Here is a 24194-nt window from a genome sequence, read left to right as displayed (position 1 = left end):
AGAGTAAAGTATTTTATCGCATTGCGAACTTTTCAGCGACAACAGCCACTAAATTGTAAGCGTATAAAAAAGCAAGTCGGGGACATTCATGCCGAGGTCCAGCTTGCTTATATGGACCTTGAGGAACCTTCTTACTCAAGTAAATATTTCGACAAGCGAACACAAAGTGGTCGCTTCTTTAGGGTCCACCGCACTGCAGGCAAAAGAGGACACGGTCAGATCATACCTGTGTAGGTAGAAATGTAGTGGCATAAGCTCTCAACACTTCTTTCTTGTGCACGCTGATTTACAGTGCGCACGAATACGTGCGTGAGTGCAGCCATACCTAACATTGCCTTACTTTAGAATTGTCTAAATTCATCATTTGGTCCAGAACAGTAATCATCCCTTGATTGTCAGGAGGTTCATTTCGCATTTGACGAGACCCGGTCTATCAGTGGTTAGCATGAAGCGATGCCAGTTATTCAGGCGAGAAAGAAGAAGACGACGAGAGGTCAGGGATTGCTAAATTCGACCGTTCCGTGTCCGACGCAAAATTCGCCTTCCCACTGGAGATGAAGCGCCTGAGCCGAGCTCGCAAGCACGCCGAGCGCGCTGCGTACTTGGAAATCGTGTCGAACGATCACGCAGCAGCCCTGGCCCAATACACGCATGCCGTCATGCACCTCGAGAGCGCCCTGGAGATCATCCTCTGCCGCATGCGCGCGTGCGCTGCCAAGCTCGGGACGCTAAGGTGAGCGCAGCTGAGGGCAATATTTCGATATTTCAGCTATGACTCTATGGCCCTGTGGTCGCGAGCGACCGATTCTTCAAGGCTTGCTTTCCATAGCCGTGAAACACCTTCCCGTCACCGTCACGACACAGGTGTCTCTTATGACAAAGCGTTCTGTGCCTGGTTTATTCTAGAAAAGTGCACGCCAGTCAGATTGGCCCATGTTCTGAACGTCGCGGGGATCCTGTTTTTGAGAAGCACCGTCTGCAAAACGCTGTCTCACGTCTAATACCGGTGCCGTGACGGCCACGAGAGGGGTCATTTGAAGGCTGTGGGAATCCAGCCTCACATTGTATCAAGCACAGTGGCGCCATACAATCTCGTGTTAATCATAGACAATTCTTTGAAGAAATCTTGGGACACCGGCGTCGCAAGTCGTCGCAGGGTGCTAGGAACGTCCTGGTATAACCGGTGTGAAGTACGCGGACAATATGTACACAAAAACAGACGCACAAGAAGCGCCGGGTGTATGTTTGTGCTCATGTTTTTGTTCGGGTCAGGACACCTCGCGCCGTCTATACCATGGCACCTAAGCAACAACACCCCCAACAACAGGCTTTTTAGGCTGCGAAAGTTTTGTTAACATTATTAACAACACTCTTTCACAGCGACCTTGGCGCTTCGTTGTATCAACTGTTATGCTGTGCTGAGAATATCTAGATGGTCGTGCGCACGTGTTGCGCCTTGCCCTCTGTTTCCATATCTTTCTGCTCTCCCTTTTCACCCAGCGTAGGGTAGCAAGTTGGATTTTGTTTTGGTCTGGTTCACCTCCCTGCCTTTCTGCTGTATTTCATCTTTCTCTTTCTTTTGGTTCTTGCATATAACTACAACTTAATCCGCAACACAGAAAACACACGGATGGTGATAAGCAAGCACCGCTAACGAGTTTACATGAGCAATATTTCCCGAAGGTTGCGCCTGTCTGGAACGACAGACCTACAGGCATATTTTGGTAGTGCTAATTATACTGTTCTGTATGCATACTGCCATGTGTGTATATTTTAACGTGTACCGAGGGCCTCGAGTTTGGCAGTCTTGATGCGATGAAGTAGGGTATGAGGGATTACTGACCAGTCGCTTGGTCCTAAGCTGAAGTACTACAAGACGCCTGCGGGTAAAACGACGTCCTACATTCGCGGCCTTGGCGAAGTTGGCAAAATATGCAAGCTGTAATCCTCCACGGATACAGCAATGCCAGAAACGCAGAAGGAACACCATGCCACCGTTGACTAATTGGTAAAGAACCGCAAGTGTAATGCGTGATACGAGGTCTAGTCTCTCAATTGTAGGAGTAGTGTCCCTCCATTCCTTTCTAGAAATCCTAAGAGTTTATTTCGAGTGGACATGCCTTGCAATCTTTCTGGCTAGAATTGGTATATTGCATTAGCTGCCGTACAGTAATCAGTTAGAAGCATGATTAAGAAATTTTGGTACATAATGAAGCCTGTTAATTTTCTGAGCAAAGGATATGTACCTATCAGAGCAATTATGCTGACTAAGGTCATGGTGGTGCATGCCAAGGGGGGTTTCTGAACATGTTTATAACGGTTAAAGAAAAGCACCAGATGAATTAACGTGACGCAATCGTTCACGAAATTGAATTTCACTAATTTCCACCCACCGTTGCAGCTTCAGTAGCTTTGCAGTGCTGAGTTCCCGGTCAAGGGTTCAATACATTCCGTGGCGGCAGTATGTTGATGGGGGTAAATGCAAAAACACTCGTGTGCCGCATGGAATTCACTTTATTGAAACCCAGGTGGTCAAAAGGAATCGTACAAAACACGCTATGGCGTATCACAAATTCATATCGTGGGTTGGACACGTAAAACTCCAGAAACTTGAAATTAATGTTTTTCGCATCAGCATCATGTGCGCAGAAGCTAAATTTCCATTTCGGCGGGTGGGTGAACTTTTGTCACGAGACCAGATTCAATGCGACGAAAGACTAGATAACGGATACATTTAAAATTAAATTATGAGGTTTTGCATGCCAAAACCACTATTTGATTATGAGGCACGCCGTAGTGGGGGACTCCGGAAATTTGAACCACCTGGGGTTCTTTAACGTGCACCTAAATCTAAGTACACGGGTGTTTTGGCCCCGTCGACATGCGGCCGCCGTTGCCGGGATTCGATCCCGCGACCTCGTGCTTAGCAGTCCAAAACCATAGCCAATAAGTAAGTAAATGAAGTTAACTGGGAAATATTTTTATTAATATAAGTGCAAAACTTTCATTGTAGCTAGTGTGGAGCGTAATTTGAAGCATCCAACTAACTTTCACCTGTAAGGTAACTGAAACGGCCGCTCGCCAGGTCTGGCCATTTTGAGCTGACAAGCGCCGTGCATACAACGCCCACTAACGATCGTGTTTGCTATGCATGACATCGCTACGCGCCGCGGAAAAAGCTAAAATTTAATACAAAACTTTGTTGCCCTTCCATTCGGGGGCGCTGCTTTCCCAGCCGCAGTGTCGGTGCATATCGCACAAGTGCGCCTAGGTATAACCAGTGCTGCGACGTCGCTCATAGTGGCACGTAATTTCGAGAAATATTCAAGGCAAAAATCTCCTATTTGTGTAAGCTATTGCCTCAACAGACGAAATAAAGTTTGGAGAAATAATGAAACACAGAAACTGAATGTCTTCCTGTTTCCCTTGCACTTCGCAATGCAGAAAGATGTGCTTCCGTTTCGTCAGCTTGTTCCCACTTCGTGCAGTCGTGTGCGCAGACAACGAAACTATTTTCATTTCCTACCGTGTTACAGCATGGGATCATGCTCTGTGATCGGCTCGCCGCTTCCTCAGTGTAGCATTGACTTATACCGTTAGGTGTTCTCAGGCACAGCGCACAAGATTGTGTGCTACGCGAAAAGAGACAAACAGAACAGCCCGCGCGCGACACCTCAGCGGAAGTGCGCTGCGCAGCCAAAAAGCGAGCGGGAAAAAGCGAAGAAGGCGGGGCCCGCGACATATGGGTCACGCGATGCTCGAGGTCCGGTATGGGAGAACGGAAGGATGGAATTTCGCTTGCGGAGGCCAGACGGGGCAAGTGGAGAGAGTGTCCCTCTTGGCAGCGGCGCTCGCCTCCTGAGGTAATGGGTTCGCTGTACTGAAATATTTCTAACTCGGCCATTAAAGCACAAATTTGAAGAATTCTTGCGGCAGAACTCTCCCAAGAGGGCACGTGCCAAGTTCCAGCGTATAAACGAAATTCGCTTTGTGACCTGGTGAGGGGCCCTTTAAGAGGGCTTAATTTGCCGATCTCCAAAAAAGAAAGCGCGCGAGATCTGACAGACTGTCAAATGACGAGGCGCTTTCATGCAGCGCTTTCATGCAGCCTTCGAACATAATCATTCGAACCAACCATCACCTATGCACGCATCAAGATTGCCGTAATATACGATGAATGATGGAGGGTAGTGGACCTATCCTTCAGTTTGGGCAAGATAAGTTTCTTGCTGATGTACTGGTGGGCCATGGCACATAGGGGCAACTTCTCCATTGGAACTCGTGAAACTGCTAGCGCAGTGACCGCTCGCAAAATTTGGAAACGCCAAGAAGGCTGTGGTGGTGGGTGGTGCTGTGTCCGAAACGATCGTGCACTGGTGTCATAAACGACAGCTAACTTGTCGCCTGGTAACATGGTAACCATTCTTCTCAGTTGCGCCTTAACATACGTTCATTCAGCGTGTGTACCATAATATTGCTACGGCACAATATGCGCGATCACGAAAGGCCAGCAGTGTGAAGACGACGACGACGATTAGAAGCTAGCGCGGGCTGTTGCCTCTTGGCCAAGCGCAGCGTATTTTCCTTGTAAATATATTTGTACATAGCTTTTCGTCTGCGTCTTCCTACGTAACATATCTGGTGGAGGTGGACGTTCCCTGTACCTCGTCACGGAGCTTCGCAGTGGACGGTACGTCGAGCCTTCCTTCATGGCTCCCGGCGACGACAACCCGACTCCGCCGGCTCCGACACCTGCTGCCACTTCGACGACCTACATCACTCTCCCCGCTCCCCGTGATCCTGGCGTATTCTCGGGCCAAGATGGGGAAGACGTCGATGACTGGATCAGCCTGTATGAACACGTCAGCCGCAATAACCGGTGGGACCCTACTATTATGCTCGCCAACGTAGTCTTTTACCTCGGTGGCACACCTCGAGTTTGGTATCGCACGCACGAAGATGAGCTCACCAGTTGGGATTCACTTAAGACACAGCTTCGAGACTTGTTCGGCAACCCCTACGGTCAACAACTTGTCGCGCAGAAGGCGCTTTCCGGCCGTGTGCAGACGTCAACAGAGCCCTATGTCACGTACATTCAGGACGTCTTGGCTCTGTGCCGCAAAGTTGACACCCACATGACTGAGTCAGACAAGGTTTCCCACATCCTCAAAGGCATTGCCGATGACGCCTTCAACTTGCTCGTTTGCAACAACGTAGCGACGGTGGATGCTGTTATAAGAGAGTGCCGCCGCCTGGAACTCGCCAAAAGCCGACGTATTGACCAGCAGTTTGCCCGTCTGCCCAACACCCCAGCGACATCTTCCTGTGCCGACGCTCCTCGTCCCAACAACACTGCCGATGTTACCAGGATCGTCCGGCGTGAGATCGAGGCCGCCTATCCGGCTGCCTTCGACTCCAGTCCCACCAACACATCTGCAGTCACGGTCTCACTGATCCAGGCAGTTGTCCGCCAGGAGTTTGAAAACATGGGTCTTCACACCATCTGCTCGGCCCATCGCCCTAATACCCGCCCGGCTTCTTCGATTTCGCCCCGTCCCGCATCTTCTTACCCACCACGTTTCCGCAACCCATCTGAATGGCGCACTGCTGACGACAAGCCTATTTGTTTCCACTGCCATCGAATCGGGCACATTTCTCGGCACTGTCGTAGTCGCTGGAGTTCCCCGAGCCGGCCTACTTATACTGCCTACTCTCGCCCCTCAGGTGGCCCTTCTCGTCCCTATGCCGCACGCTCCGATAATGCCGCCACTGATTCTCCTGCAACGAACCGCCCCTATTCTCGTTCGCCTTCGCCCCAACGACGACAATCTCGCTCCCCCCAGCCCCGTCGCGCCTATTCGCCGACTCCCTTCGGACGCCGCTCCCAGCCGGAAACCTAGACGATGCAGCGCCTCGAGGTGACGCTGCATTGCTCCCTACGCCACCAAATCCTCTACTGACTTTGCCCACTCATCTGAACCTTCTTGACGTGCAAGTCGACGGTGTTTCTGTGTCTGCTCTCATAGACACTGGGGCGCATTTGTCCGTAATGAGCGCTGACCTTCGTAACCGGCTCAAGAAAATTATCACGCCCGCCACGACGCCTGTTGTCCGTGTCGCCGATGGCGGAATTCCAGCCCCCGTAATTGGTATGTGTACCGCCCGCGTCTCCTTCGCCGATCGCTCAACAATCGTGCTATTCACAGTCATCGCCCACTGTCCCCACGACATCATCCTCGGCTTAGACTTCCTTTCCGCACATTCTGCTCTCATCGATTGTTCCGCCAGTACTCTCCGCCTTGACCTGCCTGTTCTGGATCCTGCTGAACCACACCCCAGTCGCCTCAGTTCCGCCGACTTCGTTCGCTTGCCACCTTCGGCGCTGACCTACGTTGACCTAGTGTCATCCCCACCAGTCCCCGACGGTCACTACATCGCGGCTCCTATGCAAGACGTCCTCCTTACACATGGGATCACAGTACCCCATACAGTTTTATCTATTACGGCGAATTGCGTCTGCCTGCCAGTGGTCAACTTTGGCTTGACGACACAAGTGCTGCCACGTGGGATGTCTTTGGCCCAGCTTTGTTCATTCGAGGATCACTCAGTAGCATCCATTGCAGTAGACGACACTTCATCCGATACTCCTCTACCATCGCAGTCGGCAAATTGTACCATCGCTGACTTACGGAAAATGATTGCCCCCGACTTGCCCTCCGAGCACGCTCGTGAACTCTACCGCGTTCTGTTTTCCTACCACGATATTTTTGACTTTAACGATCGTCCTTTAGCCCAAACTACAGCTGTCAAACATCGCATTAATACCGGCGATGCCCCTCCTATTCATCGCCGCCCGTATCGAGTGTCACCAGCTGAGCGTCAAGTTATTCACGCAGAAGTTCGCAAGATGCTTGCCAAGAACATTATTGAACCATCATATAGTCCATGGGCGTCACCTGTAGTACTGGTCAAAAAGAAGGATGGCTCATGGCGCTTTTGCGTGGATTATCGGCACCTTAACAGGGTTACCAAAAAGGACGTGTATCCCCTACCTCGGATTGATGACGCCCTTGACTGCCTCCACGGTGCTCGCTATTTCTCTTCTATTGACCTTCGCTCCGGCTACTGGCAGATTGCCGTGGACGATCTCGACCGCGAGAAGACTGCTTTTGTCACACCCGACGGTCTTTATCAATTCAAAGTGATGCCGTTCGGTCTATGTAACGCCCCTGCCACTTTTGAACGCATGATGGACTCCCTTCTTCACGGTTTCAAGTGGTCCACGTGCCTGTGCTACTTGGACGACGTTATCGTATTCTCCCCAACGTTCGCTACGCACCTCGAGCGCCTCTCAGCAGTCCTGGACGTTTTTCGGCGAGCCGGTCTGCAACTCAACGCATCGAAGTGCCAATTCGGCCGTCGCCAGATTACCGTCCTTGGACATCTCGTTGACGCGAACGGAGTGCAACCGGACCCAGGCAAGATCCATGCTGTTACGCACTTCCCTGTTCCGAAGTGTGTCAAGGATGTGCGCAGCTTCATCGGCCTTTGTTCGTACTTCCGCCGTTTCGTGAGAAATTTCGCCGCCATAGCACGACCACTAACCGACCTTTTGAAAAAAGACGCTCCTTTCCAGTGGGGCGATAACGAGGCCTCTGCATTCTCTCATCTAATCGACATTCTCACAACGCCTCCCGTTTTGGCCCATTTCGATCCTTCTGCGCCTACCGAAGTCCGTACTGATGCCAGCGGTCACGGAATTGGAGCAGTACTGGCACAACGCCAGCGTGGCCACGACCGTGTTATCGCTTACGCCAGCAGGCTCCTCTCACCCGCGGAGCGCAACTATTCCATCACTGAGCGTGAGTGTCTGGCCCTAGTTTGGGCGGTTGCGAAATTCCGCCCATACTTATATGGCCGATCCTTTTCCGTTGTCACAGACCATCACGCGCTTTGCTGGTTATGCTCACTGAAAGATCCTACAGGAAGACTTGGTCGCTGGGCCTTACGCCTCCAAGAATATTCGTATACTGTCACCTATAAATCTGGCCGACTACACAAGGACGCTGACTGCCTGTCTCGCTACCCGGTCGACGAGCCTGACGACGCCGACAGTAGTAGCCCCAACGTCATTTTCTCTGTCTCTGCCTTCGGTAACATCGCCGATGAGCAGTACCGAGACCTATCGCTGCGAGCACTTATCGAGCGTCTGCGCTCTACACCTACCGACGCATCCGTTCGCCGATATGTCCTCCAGGGTGGCATTCTGTATCGAAGGAACTTCCTCCCTGACGGCTCTGACCTTCTTCTTGTCGTGCCAAAACAGCTACGACAGACTGTGCTCTTTGAGATGCATGACGCACCCACTTCAGGACATCTTGGGGTAACCCGCACGTACGACCGCGTCCGCCGCCGCTTCTATTGGCCTGGTCTCGCTCGCTCCGTTCGACGCTATGTTGCTGCCTGTGATCCCTGCCAGCGTCGGAAGACACCTCAGGTGCTACCTGCCGGTCATCTCCAGCCGATCACCGTCCCTGTGGAACCGTTCTTTCGTGTTGGATTAGACCTGCTCGGTCCCTTTCCCACGTCATCTTCTGGGAACAAATGGGTAGCCGTCGCGACTGATTACGCCACCCGATACGCTATCACTCGGGCTCTCCCTACCAGCTGCGCCACTGACGTCGCGGACTTTCTCTTGCGTGACATTATCTTGCTTCATGGCGCCCCGCGACAGCTGCTTACTGACCGTGGTCGAAACTTCCTCTCGAAAGTTATCGCTGACATTGTGCGTTCCTGCTCCATTCAACACAAACTGACTACTTCATACCATCCTCAAACCAATGGCCTGACAGAGCGGTTAAACCGTACTCTTACCGATATGCTGGCCAAGTACGTTTCCAAGGACCACCACGACTGGGACATTGCCCTTCCTTACGTAACATTTGCGTACAATTCTTCCCGGCACGACACCGCCGGATTTTCTCCCTTTTATCTACTGTACGGTCGCGAACCTACCTTGCCCCTAGACACGGCACTTCCTCCTGCTGCGGTCTCAACAAGCGAGTATGCGCGCGACGCCATCGCCCTCGCTGACCATGCACGCCAGCTTGCCCGTGCTCGACTGACGGCCTCACAGACCACTCAGCAGTGTCAGTACAACGCCCGCCATCGTGACGTACAGTTTTCACCTGGTGCGCTCGTGCTCCTGTGGTCGCCCTCTCGTCACGTCGGACTTTCAGAGAAGCTCCTTTCGCGATACACAGGGCACTACCGCGTGCTGCGCCAGGTGACGCCTGTGACTTACGAAATTGCTCCTGTGGCCTCAACCTCGTCCTCTCCTGTGGCATCTAGTGATGTCGTACACGTCAGTAGGCTCAAGGCCTACTACACTGCTTCCGAGTCCGATCTTTAGTCGCTCCGGGACGGCGCTTTTGCAGCCGGGGGTAGTGCTACGGCACAATATGCGCGATCACGAAAGGCCAGCAGTGTGAAGACGACGACGACGATTAGAAGCTAGCGCGGGCTGTTGCCTCTTGGCCAAGCGCAGCGTATTTGCCTTGTAAATATATTTGTACATAGCTTTTCGTCTGCGTCTTCCTACTTCCTACGTAACAATATATTCAAGTAACACTTGTTTGATGGCGCTAACATCGCTGGATAAAGAGCGTAGTCACGTGACGGATTGACAAGTAGCGCGGACTTTCTTCATGGTTCGATAATTATATATTCCAGCAACTATGTTCATTGAAATAAAATGGGTGCATGTTGTTGCCTTTCTCTTTTTCTTCTTTTATGGCGAAAGCCTGATCACTTCATGTTATGAAAAAGTTTCTCGTCCAGTGTTATGGCATCAATATTCAATGGCACTAAAAGTGATGGTGCCACCCACGGCTGTTCGTGGCTATCGAACCAACTACCTTTAACTTTAATTAGGGATAAATTTCTTAAACACAGGTAATAGGATATAGTTAAGGCACTCAAACCCACCGCCTTCGTCGTTGATTAACGCAAATTCAATTAAGAGAACGTTTCTTAAAGAACATTCAATAAAACATGGTTAATTGGGCGATCCAATATCACGTGTTGATCATCCGCATGAAGTTGCCATCCCTAGCTGTAAAACGAATGTGCTCTTTAATTCTTTCTTACCTAAGACTAGCGCAGAGTGGAACCACCTTCCGCCTCTAATTGCCTGCATTGAAGACACGCCATCCTTCAAGATAACCATCACCAAGCTTATTGAACAGGCATCTGCATTAAGATTTTTGCTTTTTGCTTGTACTTGTTTTGTTTGCTTGTTTTCTTTTTCCACCCACCCCCTCTTTATCGCCCCTGTTGGCCCTGAGAGTATTGTAATGAATAAAAAAAAAGTTATGGCAGTCAAGCCGACGACCTTTGATTTTAATTAAGCCAATGTTTCTTAAAGCACAGGTAATAAAACATAGGTAATTGAGGCAGTCGAACGAACGACCTCTGGTTTTAATTAAGGCAAAATTTCTTAAAGCACAGTTAATGAGACATAGTTAAGGCACTCGAACCCACTACCTTTGCTTTTAATTAGGGCAAAGCTTCTGAAAGCACAGTTAATAAGATATAGGTTATTAAGGCACTTGAACACGCTACTTTCGGTTTTAATCAAGACAAAGTTTTTTAAAGCAGAGTAAATAAGGTATAGTTAAGACATTCGAAAGTACGACTTTTTGTTTTAATTAAGGCTATATTTCTCAAAGCACAGTTAATAAGATATAGTAAATTCAGGCAGTCGAACCCACTACCATTGGTGTTAATTAAGGCACTCGAACTTACTGCGTTTGGTTCTAATCAGGCACGTACGCAGGATTTTTTTCGGGGGGGTGGGGGTGTCCCAACCCGAGGTAACTTTCTTGTGCAAATAGGGGGGGGGGGTACATTTACTAGTGTCATCATCATCATCATCAGCCTGTTTTATGTTCACTGCAAGACAAAGGCCTCTCCCTGTGATTTCCAATTATCCCTGTCCTGCGCCAACCGATTCCAGCTAGCGCCCGCGAATTTCCTAATTTCATCGCTCCACCTAGTCTTCTGTCGTCCTCGATTGCGCTTCCCTTGGTACCCATTCTGTAACCCTAATGGTAGAACGGTTATCTAAACTGCCCATTACATGACTTGCCCAGCCCCATTTTTTTCTCTTGATGTCAATTAGAGTATCGTCTTTACGCGTTTGCTCTTTGATCCAAACCACTATCTTTCTGTCTCTTAATGTTATGCCTAGCAATCTTCGTTCCATCGCTCTTTGCGCCGTCCTTAGCTTGTTCTCAAGCTTCTTTGTCAGCCTCCAAGTCTCTGCCCCATATGTCAGCACTGGTAAAATGCACTGATTGTACACCCTCCTTTTCAATGATAATGGTAAGCTTCAAGTCAGGAGCTGGCAATGTCTGCCGTATGCGATCCAACCCATTTTTATTTTTCTGTGAATCTCCTTCTCATGATCAGGGTTCCCTGTGGTTAATTGACCTAGGTAAAAGTATTCTTTCACAGACTCTAGAGGCCAACTGGTAATCCTGCACTCTTGTTACTTTGCCCGGCTATTTATCATTACCTTTGTCTTATGCATATTAATCTTCAATCCCACTTTTACACTCTTTCTGTTAAGGTCCTCAATCGTTTGTTGTAACTTGTCTGCATTGTTGCTGAATATGTGTAAATGAGAATAATGCCTGCCCACCGTTCGCCATAAAAACGCGCAATTCTGCAAAATAGAAATAAAATATGGCGTATCTCACAGGCATACTCCTGTGAAATAGAACTCTCCTTTGCTTGACAAACAAGGAACCACATCAAATGGACTCGCGGAGGAAGAACACTGCCATGAACAAGTAAACAAGCGAAAGTGTGAAATAACCATTTCTAGTAGCGTTTTTTTTAATTAGCTCTGGAATAAATACAGGGAAATATGTATTTGCGAAACAATCACAGTTATTTTAGAACCATCATTTACTGCTTACCAAGTTAAGTGCCAAAGCCGACTCGCATTGTTATATGGGAAGTTGCGTAACGATGCGTGGTCGCCAGTCCTGTACAACCGCATAGAGCGGAGGACGCTGCGGTTGTAGACGAATTCAGCCCACCTCGGAATGTTCTGAAAACACGCACATAAGCATAGCAGAGAAGTCGCTACGTGTGGCGGTTAGACTGATAACGGTAGAAGCGTCATTCAAAATACACGGAATCCTTCGCTATTTCCGGCGGCGTTTTCGCTACTCCCTTTTAAATAAAAAGGTGTTCATTCATAAATATTTTAACAAGCAACAGTTAAATTCGTTAATTTTCGTTTTTCCTTCAAGTTTGGGTGCTGCCTCGGCTGTCTCTTTAGTAGTTCGCTTAGTTTCTCAACTCTTTGTGACTCTTCTTTCCAGTTGACAATTTTTCATGACAAGTGCTGTACAATTAGGGAAAAACCAGACTAAGTAACGGGTGACACTCATATTGCTTATGGGTTTAATAGTTATTGCAAGGTTTGATCGTGGACCCTGTTTCGCAGGATCTTATTTTTCACCGTATCTAACCTGTGTCATGGGTATAGGAGTCCGAGAATATGACAGCGTCGTTGCGAGCCGTCACTCGAGTAACTAATGAAGCAAAATGAAACGTGAAACGCAGCTGGCATTAGGCAGTTTTAGAATAGCGTTTGTCGCCTTACGTACGTTAAACGTAATCACGTTTTTGGGACGTTACGGTGCGCGTCCTTTCGCGATTTTTAGTTTATCGTACGGGAACGCGAACGTAAGGAAGGTTATGTTATGAGCGTCCCCTTTGGAACGGGCGGTGGGTTGCGCCACCAAGCTATTGCTGTTATACTGCCTAATGTCCTGCCTAGGTTAGACAATAAAAAAGAGAAAAAAAAAACACTATGAACTACCCCACACAAATTTTCTGATCCCCTATTTCGTACTGTGCTTTTGTGCGTCTCCGTTTTTTGTCGTTTCCCGACTTTTCTTCCACCGATCCTCTAATCGCCTCTTACTAATGCCTATTGGGGACATGTTTACTTTTCCACTGCTCTCGCTGAACTCAAGTGCTTCAATGAGGCCAGTAGCGCCTCAATCGACCGCTGGGTAGACGTCTTCACATTCTAATAAAACATGCTCCATAGTTTCCCTAGCTTTACCGCAGCAAGCACATGCTTCTTCTTCCGTCTTATATCTCGTTTTAGAGGTGCATGTTCTAAGGCATCCCGATCTCGCTTCGAAAAGTAATGAGCTTGCCCTTGAGTTATCACAAAGTGTTTCTTTCCTTATTTCGTTTTTTCCCCTTAAGTAGTTACTCATGGCAGGTTTCTTTTCCATTGCCGCCACCCGTGAGATTATTTTGGCCTCTCTGACTTCCCGCTTGACCTTCTTTGTTGCTGTGTTGCCCACCCTACAGGCTGTATACTTGCTGGTAAGCTTCCTAGTTCTTATCCTCCACTGTGAATCAATGTTTTTCCAGTACAGATACTTGAACACTCTCCCAGCCCAGTGACTTTCTTCCATATTCCTCAGCTGTTCTTCATAATCAATTTTACTGCGAGCTTCCCTCACCTCAAAACTATTCCAGCCCATATCGCCCTGCACAGCTTCATTTGTAGTCTTCCCGTGAGCGCCCAATGCGAGGCGACCCACAGACCTTTGGACGTTATAAGACGTTATAAAACAGGGCGCCGTCTGGTGCCTTGTGCCAGACTTATCCCAGCCAAGACAATCCATTAGCAATAATCCTGTTGTTGCTATGCCTACGCGTCTCGGCACAGAGTTTCTCACTATATTACCTAGAGGGAAATCTCGCGCTGCTGCGCTGTGGTATGCATGGGAATGCCGGTATATTGCGACTTCGGATTGGCATCGTCCTCCGAGAGCCAGGCAAACACCGATCCGTCCGTCACAGTGATTCATATTCTACTAAAAAACTGCACGTAAAAAAGCTATTTTAGCTTTATTATTACACAAAGGCATGTATTGTTTAACTATAAGAACTTGTTATTGCATGTGCGACTATATGATACGTAAGAAGTATCAGCGGGCCGCTAAAGTTGGAGGACAGACGACAAGATTCGCGCTCACTTTGAAACAGTTTGTCGTCTGTTCTTGCTTTTCTTCCCTTCGTCATGCATTGTAGGTGGGTAAAGATGCAATTTGCGTGAATTGAAACATTTGATGAAGATTTTACTTTAAGAACGCGTTGTGTAGCCATATCCGTTTTAGACGAAGGCTCTTACAACACCAGCAAACACAAGCTTCGCAGACACATATACCACCATTTCCATGACGGCACGGCGCCCCTTAAAGGGACACTAAAGGTTACTATTAAGTCAACGTGGACTGTTGAAATACCATCACAGAAACCTCGAAACGCTTGTTTCGTGCCAAGGAGAGGCTTATTTTAAGAGAAAATGCGTTCTGAAGCGTCCGCGTACCTCTAGCGCAGTTCAAATCACCCGCCCTCCGATCGAGGAGTACTGACATCATGGTCTCATAGTGACGTTGCGCCATCGGTGAGTAGAACGGCGTCCGCAGACGGCGCTACGGCTTTTCTGCGCAAAACGCAAACGCGCGGCCAGAAACAGAGCCAAGACAGAGCCGACAGAAGAGCGAAAGCGGGAGTATGGTGGCTAGCGGAAGGAGAAACGAATTACGTCCCACATTACGTCCCACGGCACACGGAGAGTCCGTTTTCGTTAAACTATAGGCTGCGGCGAGCTCGCAGCGTGGTCGGCGTGGTCTGTGAGAAGTGACGAGCCTTTTCGCACTCGCAAAAGGGCATAAAAAAGTGCGAATCGACGCAGAATTCGGCCTAGAAACGTGCTTCGCCACAACCAGGGCTCAATACGACCCAAGCTGGCACGACCCAGATGTCGTTTCCCGCACCGCCACCAGGCGCCGCTACTATACCTCAAACTCCAGCCCAAGACGCCCATAAGCGGGTACTTCATTCTATGACGCCAACTTCGACGCTCGTCGCAATGGACCCGGACACCGACAGATTGGCACGCGATGGTGGGCTCAACTTCAGCGATTTGAGCACCGACGAGCGCGACCTGCTGATGAGGGCTCGCACTGCCGGCGTCGTTGCGTACTACGACGGCGGCCTCGACACCGGCTCTCCGGAGCGGGAAAGCAACGAGGGCTTCCCACGACATCACATGGACGTGGCATTCTCGCTGCTTGTTCCAAATGAAACTTTCGCGAGCCAGCAGAACCCTCACAGCACGACGCGACAACGAAACTACTGAAACTCCAAAGCGTGCGCGGCGCAGAGTCGAGCGCGCACAGTCGAGTGAAAACGAAACCTTTCGAACACCCATATTACTGAAGGGTAACCTCAAAATATTATTTTTTCTTAGAATCGAATAGACGTAGACAAGTAGCATTTTTTTCCGTCTTATAATCAAATGAAATGATATTTTTAATACGAGTAGTTGAGTATTAGTAACACAAATTATGAGGAGTGCTTTCGTCATCGGGCTAGTACCGGAATGTCGCTGGGGGGTCTCAAATCGTGTCATGCATTTACCTCAATATCTCGGTTACTAAAGCTCTGTTCGCGATTATATTGACGCCTTAGACGTTCTAGAACATTGCTCTACCACTTTAACTTGAGTTTCTGGTAACCTTTAGTGTCCCTTTAAGAAACTCCCACAGACCGTGGCGCCACATTTTCCTCTAGGTGGTATAGTGAGATACTCAATGCGTCTCGGATGCCGGAATCGCTGAACGATCTCATAAAGTGGACGGGCTATGCGCTCATAACTAACATTTCAGACGAAGTTTAGAGAAAGCGAAAGCTTAATTCAACAGTTACTAGCGATCTACGCGAGTCATAGCGCAGCCATCACGAGAATTCATGCTAAAGCGGGAGCCATGGGTGCCGCCATGTTCGACAACGCTATTTATTAGCGTACGTAAACATTCGAACGTTAAACTCGCCAAATAATGTACGTTATCATAGCGCACGTAAACTGCAGAAACCCAATAACGTCCAGAGCATGCGCAGTGATGACAACGCTATTTCTTTACGTGCGTAATGCGTTTAGTACGTTTGGTTGCTAACGCTTAACTAAAGCTGTCTCCGGTTGCAACTCGTTCCACGAGCATACGGACCAGCTGACTACGAAGTGAGTCCCTTTCCTGGTCACTGGATCAGTCTAAACAAAGAAGGTTGAACAAAAGAAGCAACAGTGATGCGCGTGACTGTTGCAATAGATGGTGACAACTGACTGGATCTTAAGTTAATCGCGTGAGCGCCGAATCGATGAGAAAACTGGTCCTCACACCCCAGGAGATGCCGATAATTACAGCCTTGCTAAAGGAGTGAAAAAGGCAGCAAAATGTTCACCGCCGAATAGCTGTCAAGTCTAAAGTTTGATTTGGCAGCGCTTTAGGAATGTGAGGAGTGGTGGCGCGGGGGAGCCCGGGGATTGGGAGCCTGTCCCCCCCCCCCGCGCCCCCCTCCAGGTACGTGCCTGGTTCTAATTAAGGTAAAGCTAATTAAGCCACTCTAACCCACGATCTTTGGGCGGAGTGAAACTCACTGCCTTTGCTTCTAATTAAGGCAAGGTTTCTTAAATCACAGTTAATAAGATGTAGTTAAATAATGCAGTCGATATCAAGACAATTTCTGTTATACGCAGTTAATTAAGGAACAGTTAATTAGGTTAGAGGTAAGTAAGTCACTTAAACCTACGACCTTACTTGGCAGAAAACAATTTATATGAAGTACCAACGCATTGCAATGACAATGACAAGGTATTTAATGAATGTCTCGGTTGCGCGCAGGCTTTTGTCTTCATCCTGTTTAGCCTATGCTGAAGTGACTGTCGACTTTTTTTTAATGCAGTCAACAATAATTAAAATTAACTTCTTGCGTTTAAGTTAGAAGGAAATTTAAAACGAACTTTGTTATTTTTACTCAGTTAAGCTGATTCCAAAAAAATACCATCTTATCTGTACGTGGTGCGCAGCGCATACAGTGCCCGTCAGACGACAGAGAAGCCGCTGACGTGGCACTCGTCTCCGTGTTTCTCAAGTGCTACGTGCCTCGTTTCGCGCTACTCAGCTCGTAGTGCAATACCAACTAGCCCATCGGCCTCTCCAAAACAGCTGCACAACAGGGCACTCAAGAACGCCAATTTGGTAGCATTTGTGTACCGTACATATTTTTGTATCTTGTCTTGAGGCAAGTTAGCTGCAACACCCTGTGTATAGAAAAATAAAGTACATGAAAACCAGAACGAAGACACCCCGATGAGCGCGCAAGCAATGGTCCGTTAACTCAGGCGGTGCAATTCTGCCTATTGGTTCTTGCTCGTTCATGGTGTAAACTAAAAACCTGTTTACAAAAATCAGTCAATTTTATTAGATGAATAAAACTTTCGCTTCGGTTACACTAGTACACGATATCGGCTGTTGCTATCAGTGCTGGCCAGCTGAAGTAGTCACTTGGTCCCGAATCAGTTCGTCGTTTTTGCCCTGAGCGGATTACGTTACACCCGCTGTCCGATCTTTACCATTCGAGAACGTTTCCAATTACGTGGAGCCGAAGGTCCATCCTTCACCCTTCGGCAAGCGCCAAGAAAAGCGATGCCATAACAAAGGGTGTCACTCAATTCAATCTCTCCTCGCCAATGCATCGGCACCTATCTCGTTAGGGAGCCGCCTATAGATGAGTAAAGGAGTGAATTGTGAGTATGAGGCTATAAGCATGCTCAGCCATTATCCCCCCCTCCCCCGCCCCCGTCCAGGAACATTCCAGACGCGAGAACAGGAACGCGTGGGTTGCTCTAAGAAGAACCGCGTGATTTTGCACTTAGGGGGAATGCCTAACTGACAGGCAAGCGAGAGCAGGCGGGGAGTGTTGATACATGACGAAAGAGCAGTAGCGCAAAACCAAGACAGTTACAGTGGGTGCCAGACGCACACGCCTTAGTGTGTCTCGCAGGCTCTTTGGCCGCCTTGGTTTCGCGAAACTACTAACGCAGAAGCAAGCTTGATTAGTCAACAGACAGTTGAAAAACGACGTCTGACTCTTTGCTTGGACGCACGAAAAGTGACTCCACCCAGGCTGCACTCACATTCTCGTTAAGACTTCTACTAGAGCGTCTTCCATGGCAAAAAATTGGCAACGCCAAATGCTGTCGTGCCATCTGGTACATAAGGATCATGCATCGGTGGCGTCTTTCGTCGTGCCTGAAATCATCATAACAGGAAGTTGTTCTCAATAAGGGAAACGTTGGGCTAAGCTTTCTACGACGTGAAGCAGACAAAGATTCACAGTAAATGGATGCGTGTCTGTGTTTGTGACAAAGTGCAAAAACGACAGCCGCTGTTTCCATTTCTCGAGAAAGTGCGTGCGTGTTGCGTGGGTCTCAACAATGTCTCATTGGTGGGCCCTCGTATTGATGCAAAAGTTACGTTTCCTTAGATCACACTTTTTGGAGCAGTCAGTTTACATTGCCGTCACACGTATTTGCTTTCCGCAGTCACTACGTGGCTTCGCCTGAGCGATGGGAGCGTATCGCCTTACCACCCTGCCGCACCCTGACCGCAGACAAGCGCTACGTCTGCGAGATGGACGGCCTGGTCGTTCTGGGCCGCCACTGCGGTCGCTGCGTCGACGTCGGCTTTCCGGACGTGCTGCGGCAGCTCTTGCAGTTCATGCAGATCCCGAGCTTCGGCCGCTCCCGGAAGCCCCCTAGCGACAGGCATAAGTCGTGGAGGACCGTGCTCCTCTCGGGTCCCGCGGCCACCGGCAAGCACAGCCTAGCGAGAGCCCTGAGCAGCGGTATCCGGGTCTGCTCGGTGTCCTACGTGTACGTGCCGGAGTTGCTGCGCAAGCCGAAGCACAAGCTGGAGCTCACCGTCAGGAGCATCTTCGACGCCGCCGGAGCTGTGGTGCCGACAGTGGTCATCCTGGACAGGGTGGACGAGATATGCATGGCGGGAGCAGCGCACGCGTCCAAGGTATATGGAGTGTGCACAATAAGGACGCGCTGGATGGTTGAACATCAGTGTGTACATTTGCGTGAATGGCACAGGTTCGAAATTTGTAAGGATAGCGCAACAGGCTCTTAACGCTCCTCTCACCAGGTTTGGCAATGGTAAACTGACAAACGTGGCACTTAGATCATGCGGTGGCAGTCGTGTATGCGCAGTACCAAATGGCGACACGACATGGAAACAGCCGAAAGTTCAAAGATAACCCCGCGCCCTAGCTTTGCTTCCAGCCATTGTCAAGGCCGCACGCACGAACCCATCAACTTAAGACGCTCTCCTTGCAACGTCGCCGATTATGGCACTTGACCTCGGTAAAACATTCAATGCCTCGAAAGAAGCTTGAAGAGGATGAAATGCATAGAGACGTTCGAAGGTCGGGAAGTGGAAAGTGGGCTATACAGCAGAGAATGAACTGTCTCTCAATAGAGCACAGCCCAACCACACAATGAGACAGCGCGAACACACAGCGAGTGTCGTGTTTTCTTGTGTGTCTTCGCGTTGTCGTTCTCAGTGCGCTGCTTCACCACCAAGGTAAGATGAATATACTCATGGCTATGCATATTCAGGGAGCTGCATAAGTACTTGCATCCTGCTGTACTTCTGTTACTAATCGATACTCTTTCTTTTCCAACGTCATGAATCTTCGTGCATCCCAGGTCTTCTCCGAGTGCATACAAGATGTTCTCGACGACCCGCATGGCGACTCGGCGTCTCGCCGGTACGTGATTGGCGTCACCAACAGCCCCTGGCTCCTGACCCCTGGCGTGCAGGCGTTGTTCCAGCGGCGAATCTACGTCCCGCTTCCCGACCACACGTGCCGGGCGACGATTGCGCAGCATCTCCTCTCGGGCTCCGACGGTTACGCGGCCTCCCTTTCACTCGGAGACATCGCGGACGCCACGGAGGGCTTCACGAGCACCGAGCTCACCATGTGCTTGCGCAGCCCCTTCTGGCATATCGACTCGCGCGAGAAGCTCGACGAGCGGTTCGTGGACCTGGTCAGCGTCTCCGGTTTGGGACCCGCTCGCTGCTGCTGCCTCTGTGTCGAAGAGGTAGAGCAGGACGAGGAACTGACACCGCATGAGTTGCCGGGCGTGTCGGAAGCGGGCCCCGAATGTCCCAGCGCGACGCCGCTCATCGCCGTCGACGCTGAACTGCAGAAGGCCATTGGGGCCATGACCCGAGTGCTGGCGCAGAACGTGAGGCCTAGACCACCACTCCGAGGGGTGGCGGTGAGGACGTCGTCGAAATCGTCAGTGCGGAACTGCATTATTTGTTGATATTTCAAGATTGTTGGGGACTGGGATTTTTAGTATTTATTCGTTTGATTCCTTCAACAGCGCTTCCGTGCCGATGTTTCTTGTAACGCGTTTGAATTAGTTACTTGTTATTAGAAATTTCAATTTTACGTTTTCCGATCACCGCCTGCTTATGCGTGGTGCCATCGAATCGCAATTCCGGGACATGAACCATAAATAAAAGTTTATTCTTCCGAGGTGTTGGAGCTGCTCTAGCATAGGGAGTGCATATTTTTGGGCGTAATTCAAATTGAGAACAAACTAAGCAGCTTTATTGCAACATTCCGGCACATAGCCAGATCTCACGTTTGTTTAAACCTTTTGGAATGATGAAGGAGAGAGCGACAGGATGAGCGCAATGGCAAAATACAGAATTCAAATTCAGCGATGCATTCATGTGAACCAGCTGGTACCGATTTAGATTATTCTAACCGTGCGAGACATGAGACAAGAAAGCGCTCGTGTCGTTCACACTGATGTTGCGTTTATCGGGCTGTTAAAGGACTACATACACGCTCGTCAACTTTCGATTGTTATTAATAAGTTAACTATAGTCCAATAAGGCCGAAACTGTGTAAGTAAATTCTGCTATAATACGTGCAAAATCCATGATCTGATTGAGGCACCCTGTAACTGGCAACTCCGGAACGGTTTTGACTGCCTGGCAGTGTTCAACGTCCACTCAATGCGCGGTATACGAGAGTTTTTGCATTCCTCCCTCATCGCTATGCGACCGCTGGGACAGCGAAGAAATCCAGGAGCTTGTGCTCACCAGCGCACAGCCATAGCCACTGAGCTACTGCTGCAAGGAATACGATAAACCACTGGGTCAGTTGACGCCTATATAGCAGAAGATGACCAGGCCCAACTGCAACATGAAGAGAGAACGGAGCCTTCTTCTTTCGGCAATCAAGCGTGATTATTCAATCCCTCTTTGAGGGCTTGTACGGTTGTAACTAGCGCTGAGCTATCTATGGTGACAAACTATACATCAGGATAGAGAGCCATTCATCTCGTCATGTCAAGAATGGACGGAAACGCGCAACTCGCAGCAAATACATCAGGTTAATTTATAGCAAAACAATGAAGTCAATTAAATCACCGTCAGATTGGAAAATACAAAGAAATTTTACCGGTACACAAAGACAGTGATAAAAACACGGTGTTGAATTGAGGCGTGCGACACATGCTAGGACATCCTGAAAGATACTCGGGCCCATCTTTTTAGAGCACTTCACAATTTTAATGCAATTATCATCATTTCCCTACTTCAGCCGTTTTAAGCCTATCTGTCTATCTATCTATGCGTCCATCCATCCATCTATCGATCCATCCATCCATCCTTGCATCCAGTCGTCGTGGTCACCACAACGTCGTCCTCCCAACTTCGTCATGTGACTCTTGCCATGTCATCGTCAACTCGCCTTTTACATTGATTCATTGGCCCAAGTTGTGTAATAGGTCGGGTCGATAGGTGGCTGCTCGTGGCCGCGATTTTATCGTGGTCCTTCATTGCTGTCATACTAGTTTTGTTATCGCGCCCTTCTCATTGGTTGAATCTGTTGTCCCAACGCCGTCGTGATTCTCTCGTGGTCAATTCGTCGTTCTCAGCCACTCTTCTTTATCAAATTCCTGTCATGCCGTCGTGATCGTGCCATCCTTGCCACACATCGTCATCACACCATTGGCGATCGTCGTCACGCAATGATTTAGCCATCGTCCTTATGCAATCATTTTGCTATCACTTCAATAACTTCGTCCCACTCTTGCGTTTCCAACATAATCATAACGCTTTCATCCTTCCGTCGAAATCTTTCTTCGTCATTCTATTGTAATATATTGACATCATTCACTTGTGCTTACGCCACCATAGTCATGCCGTCGTCTTCATTGCATCGTTGACAGAAATTCGCTATCATGCATCCATTTTCATACTGGCATCGTAATGCTGCCGTGGTCGTGCTATCGTCGTTCCTGCTGCTTCATCATCCAACTCTCGTCATGCCGTAATTGTCACGCCATCGCCGTCATGCACTCGTCGTCATTCCATTGTCCTCCTATGTTTGTTATGCCATCGTGGTTTCATTCGTTGTCATCTGTCGTCGTGATGCTATTGCGGTAGTTCCATCATTGTCAATCAAACTTCGACATCTTACTCTCGTCATGCCGTTGTCGTCACACCGTCGCCGTCACACGCAGTCGTCGCCATACCATTGTCGTCATGCCGTCATCATCACGCTGTAAATTTATCATCGTAATAACCTTCAGTCACGTCATCCCATTGTCATCACGCAACCGTCGTCATTGCGCCTTCGGCGATCCATCGATGCCATTCCGTCTTCATCCTATTATCGAACGTGCTGCCATAATTTTAATAGAATAGTCATCAGACAGTCGCTGTTATGCCTCTATTGTCATTCCATCGTCGTCATGCCATCGTGGTCGTGCCGTCGTCATCCCAACTTCGTCATACCGTGGTCGTCACACCATTATCGACATTCACTGGTCATCATCTCAGTGTCCTCATAGCATATTCGTTACACTTTCGACGTTATACCATCATCATCATTTAAAGAATCGTCATTTCGTTGTCGTCATTCCCTCGTCGTTATGTCCCATTTTTCATTGCATGGACACCATTCCTTCTTCATTATTCCAGCGTCGTCACTGCTTGGGCGTCATACAGTCATCGTCATGCCACCATGCCATGTTCATGGGTGACATTGGCAAGCGAGTGCCATAGTAAACTGAGACAACACCAGAGTATGTCGCATATCGCCGATACAATGGAAGGAGACTGTGGTGAGCAGCTTAGACCCGCAATAGCGGTGACGGCTGAGCCAGAGGGCACGCAGAGTGTCGCGAACCAATGGGAGCCGACGCTATCCGGAACTAAGGGCTCCACCCCACGTGCAAGTCGTCCCACTTCTTTAAGAATACATGATTTCTCTCTGTCTCAAAATTACCACTACAGATGAGAAATAAACATGACTTCAGAAAAACCGTGTGTCACCACATTTTCAAAAGCTAATTTGCATTTGCATCGGCAGTCATCGCGAGATGAATTTTGCCGTAATATTTTCTTGGGCGAGTGAACTTTTCCCCTGCTAACCAGCAAAGGTTTCGTGGAAAATTATATACTGCTATGCAGGTAACTGAAGTTGCCATGAACATGCGAGAAATATCGTTAACCGCTGTCATTTAGATATTATTCTACTTGATAAGTCCAAAGCAAGCGATTGTGTATGTGATAACAAATCATTCGTCAAAGTAAATGCGTGTCGCGAAGGCGACAACTCCCGCTTGAGTGAAGGTTCCTTTATTTTTTATTTTTTTTTGCTAGAGGAGAAACAATTTGCACTCTGCGAACACAAGAGGTCAAAAATAGTCCCTGTCATGTGCACGGTGTCCCGCACGGATAGGTTCTCGGGCCGTTATAATTCTTCATTTTGTATTAATAATATTACTATTAATATCCATGCAAAAAAGTTGCACTTTCGCCCGAAAGGCGAAGCATCGATGGCGATAGCAAGTTACTAGTCAGGTTTACAAAGTAAGGATAGTAGATTTATCGGCAATATATACTTGTGAACATTCCCTTACTAACTAAATCAACAATGATAGAATGTGTAATTACAGTGTGACTGAACGAGGACGTAGAAACAGACACACAGAGACAGCGCTGTGTCTGTGTTTTTCTTTCTACGTCCTCGTTCAGTCGCGCTTACACATTCTACGATGGATTCATATCAACTAGCCCGCCGGCGTGTTTTAACTAAATTAACAAGCATGGTGCCACGCGCGCACAGGTAAACATGAACACATCTCGCTCGATGAGAGGAAAGTCGCTGTCAGAGTGCCGGAGTGAGGAATCGTGGTAGCAGTTGCG

The 24194-nt window shown here is 48.8% G+C and overlaps 1 protein-coding gene across 1 annotated transcript; it reads left to right on the top strand.

Annotated features, from left to right (window-relative positions):
• The first annotated feature begins 554 nt into the window (after nt 1-554).
• Nucleotides 555-20491, top strand: LOC126519074 (vacuolar protein sorting-associated protein 4A-like). Its single transcript, XM_050168685.2, has 3 exons — nt 555-733; nt 18494-18974; nt 19664-20491. Exons 1-3 carry the CDS (start codon nt 555-557, stop codon nt 20285-20287), a joined length of 1284 nt encoding a protein of 427 aa, XP_050024642.1. The 3' UTR covers nt 20288-20491.
• Nucleotides 20492-24194: the final 3703 nt, after the last annotated feature.

Source organism: Dermacentor andersoni, chromosome 10 (assembly GCF_023375885.2).
Source record: "Dermacentor andersoni chromosome 10, qqDerAnde1_hic_scaffold, whole genome shotgun sequence".
Taxonomy (NCBI): domain Eukaryota; kingdom Metazoa; phylum Arthropoda; class Arachnida; order Ixodida; family Ixodidae; genus Dermacentor; species Dermacentor andersoni.
This window is presented reverse-complemented; position numbering and strand designations above follow the sequence as displayed.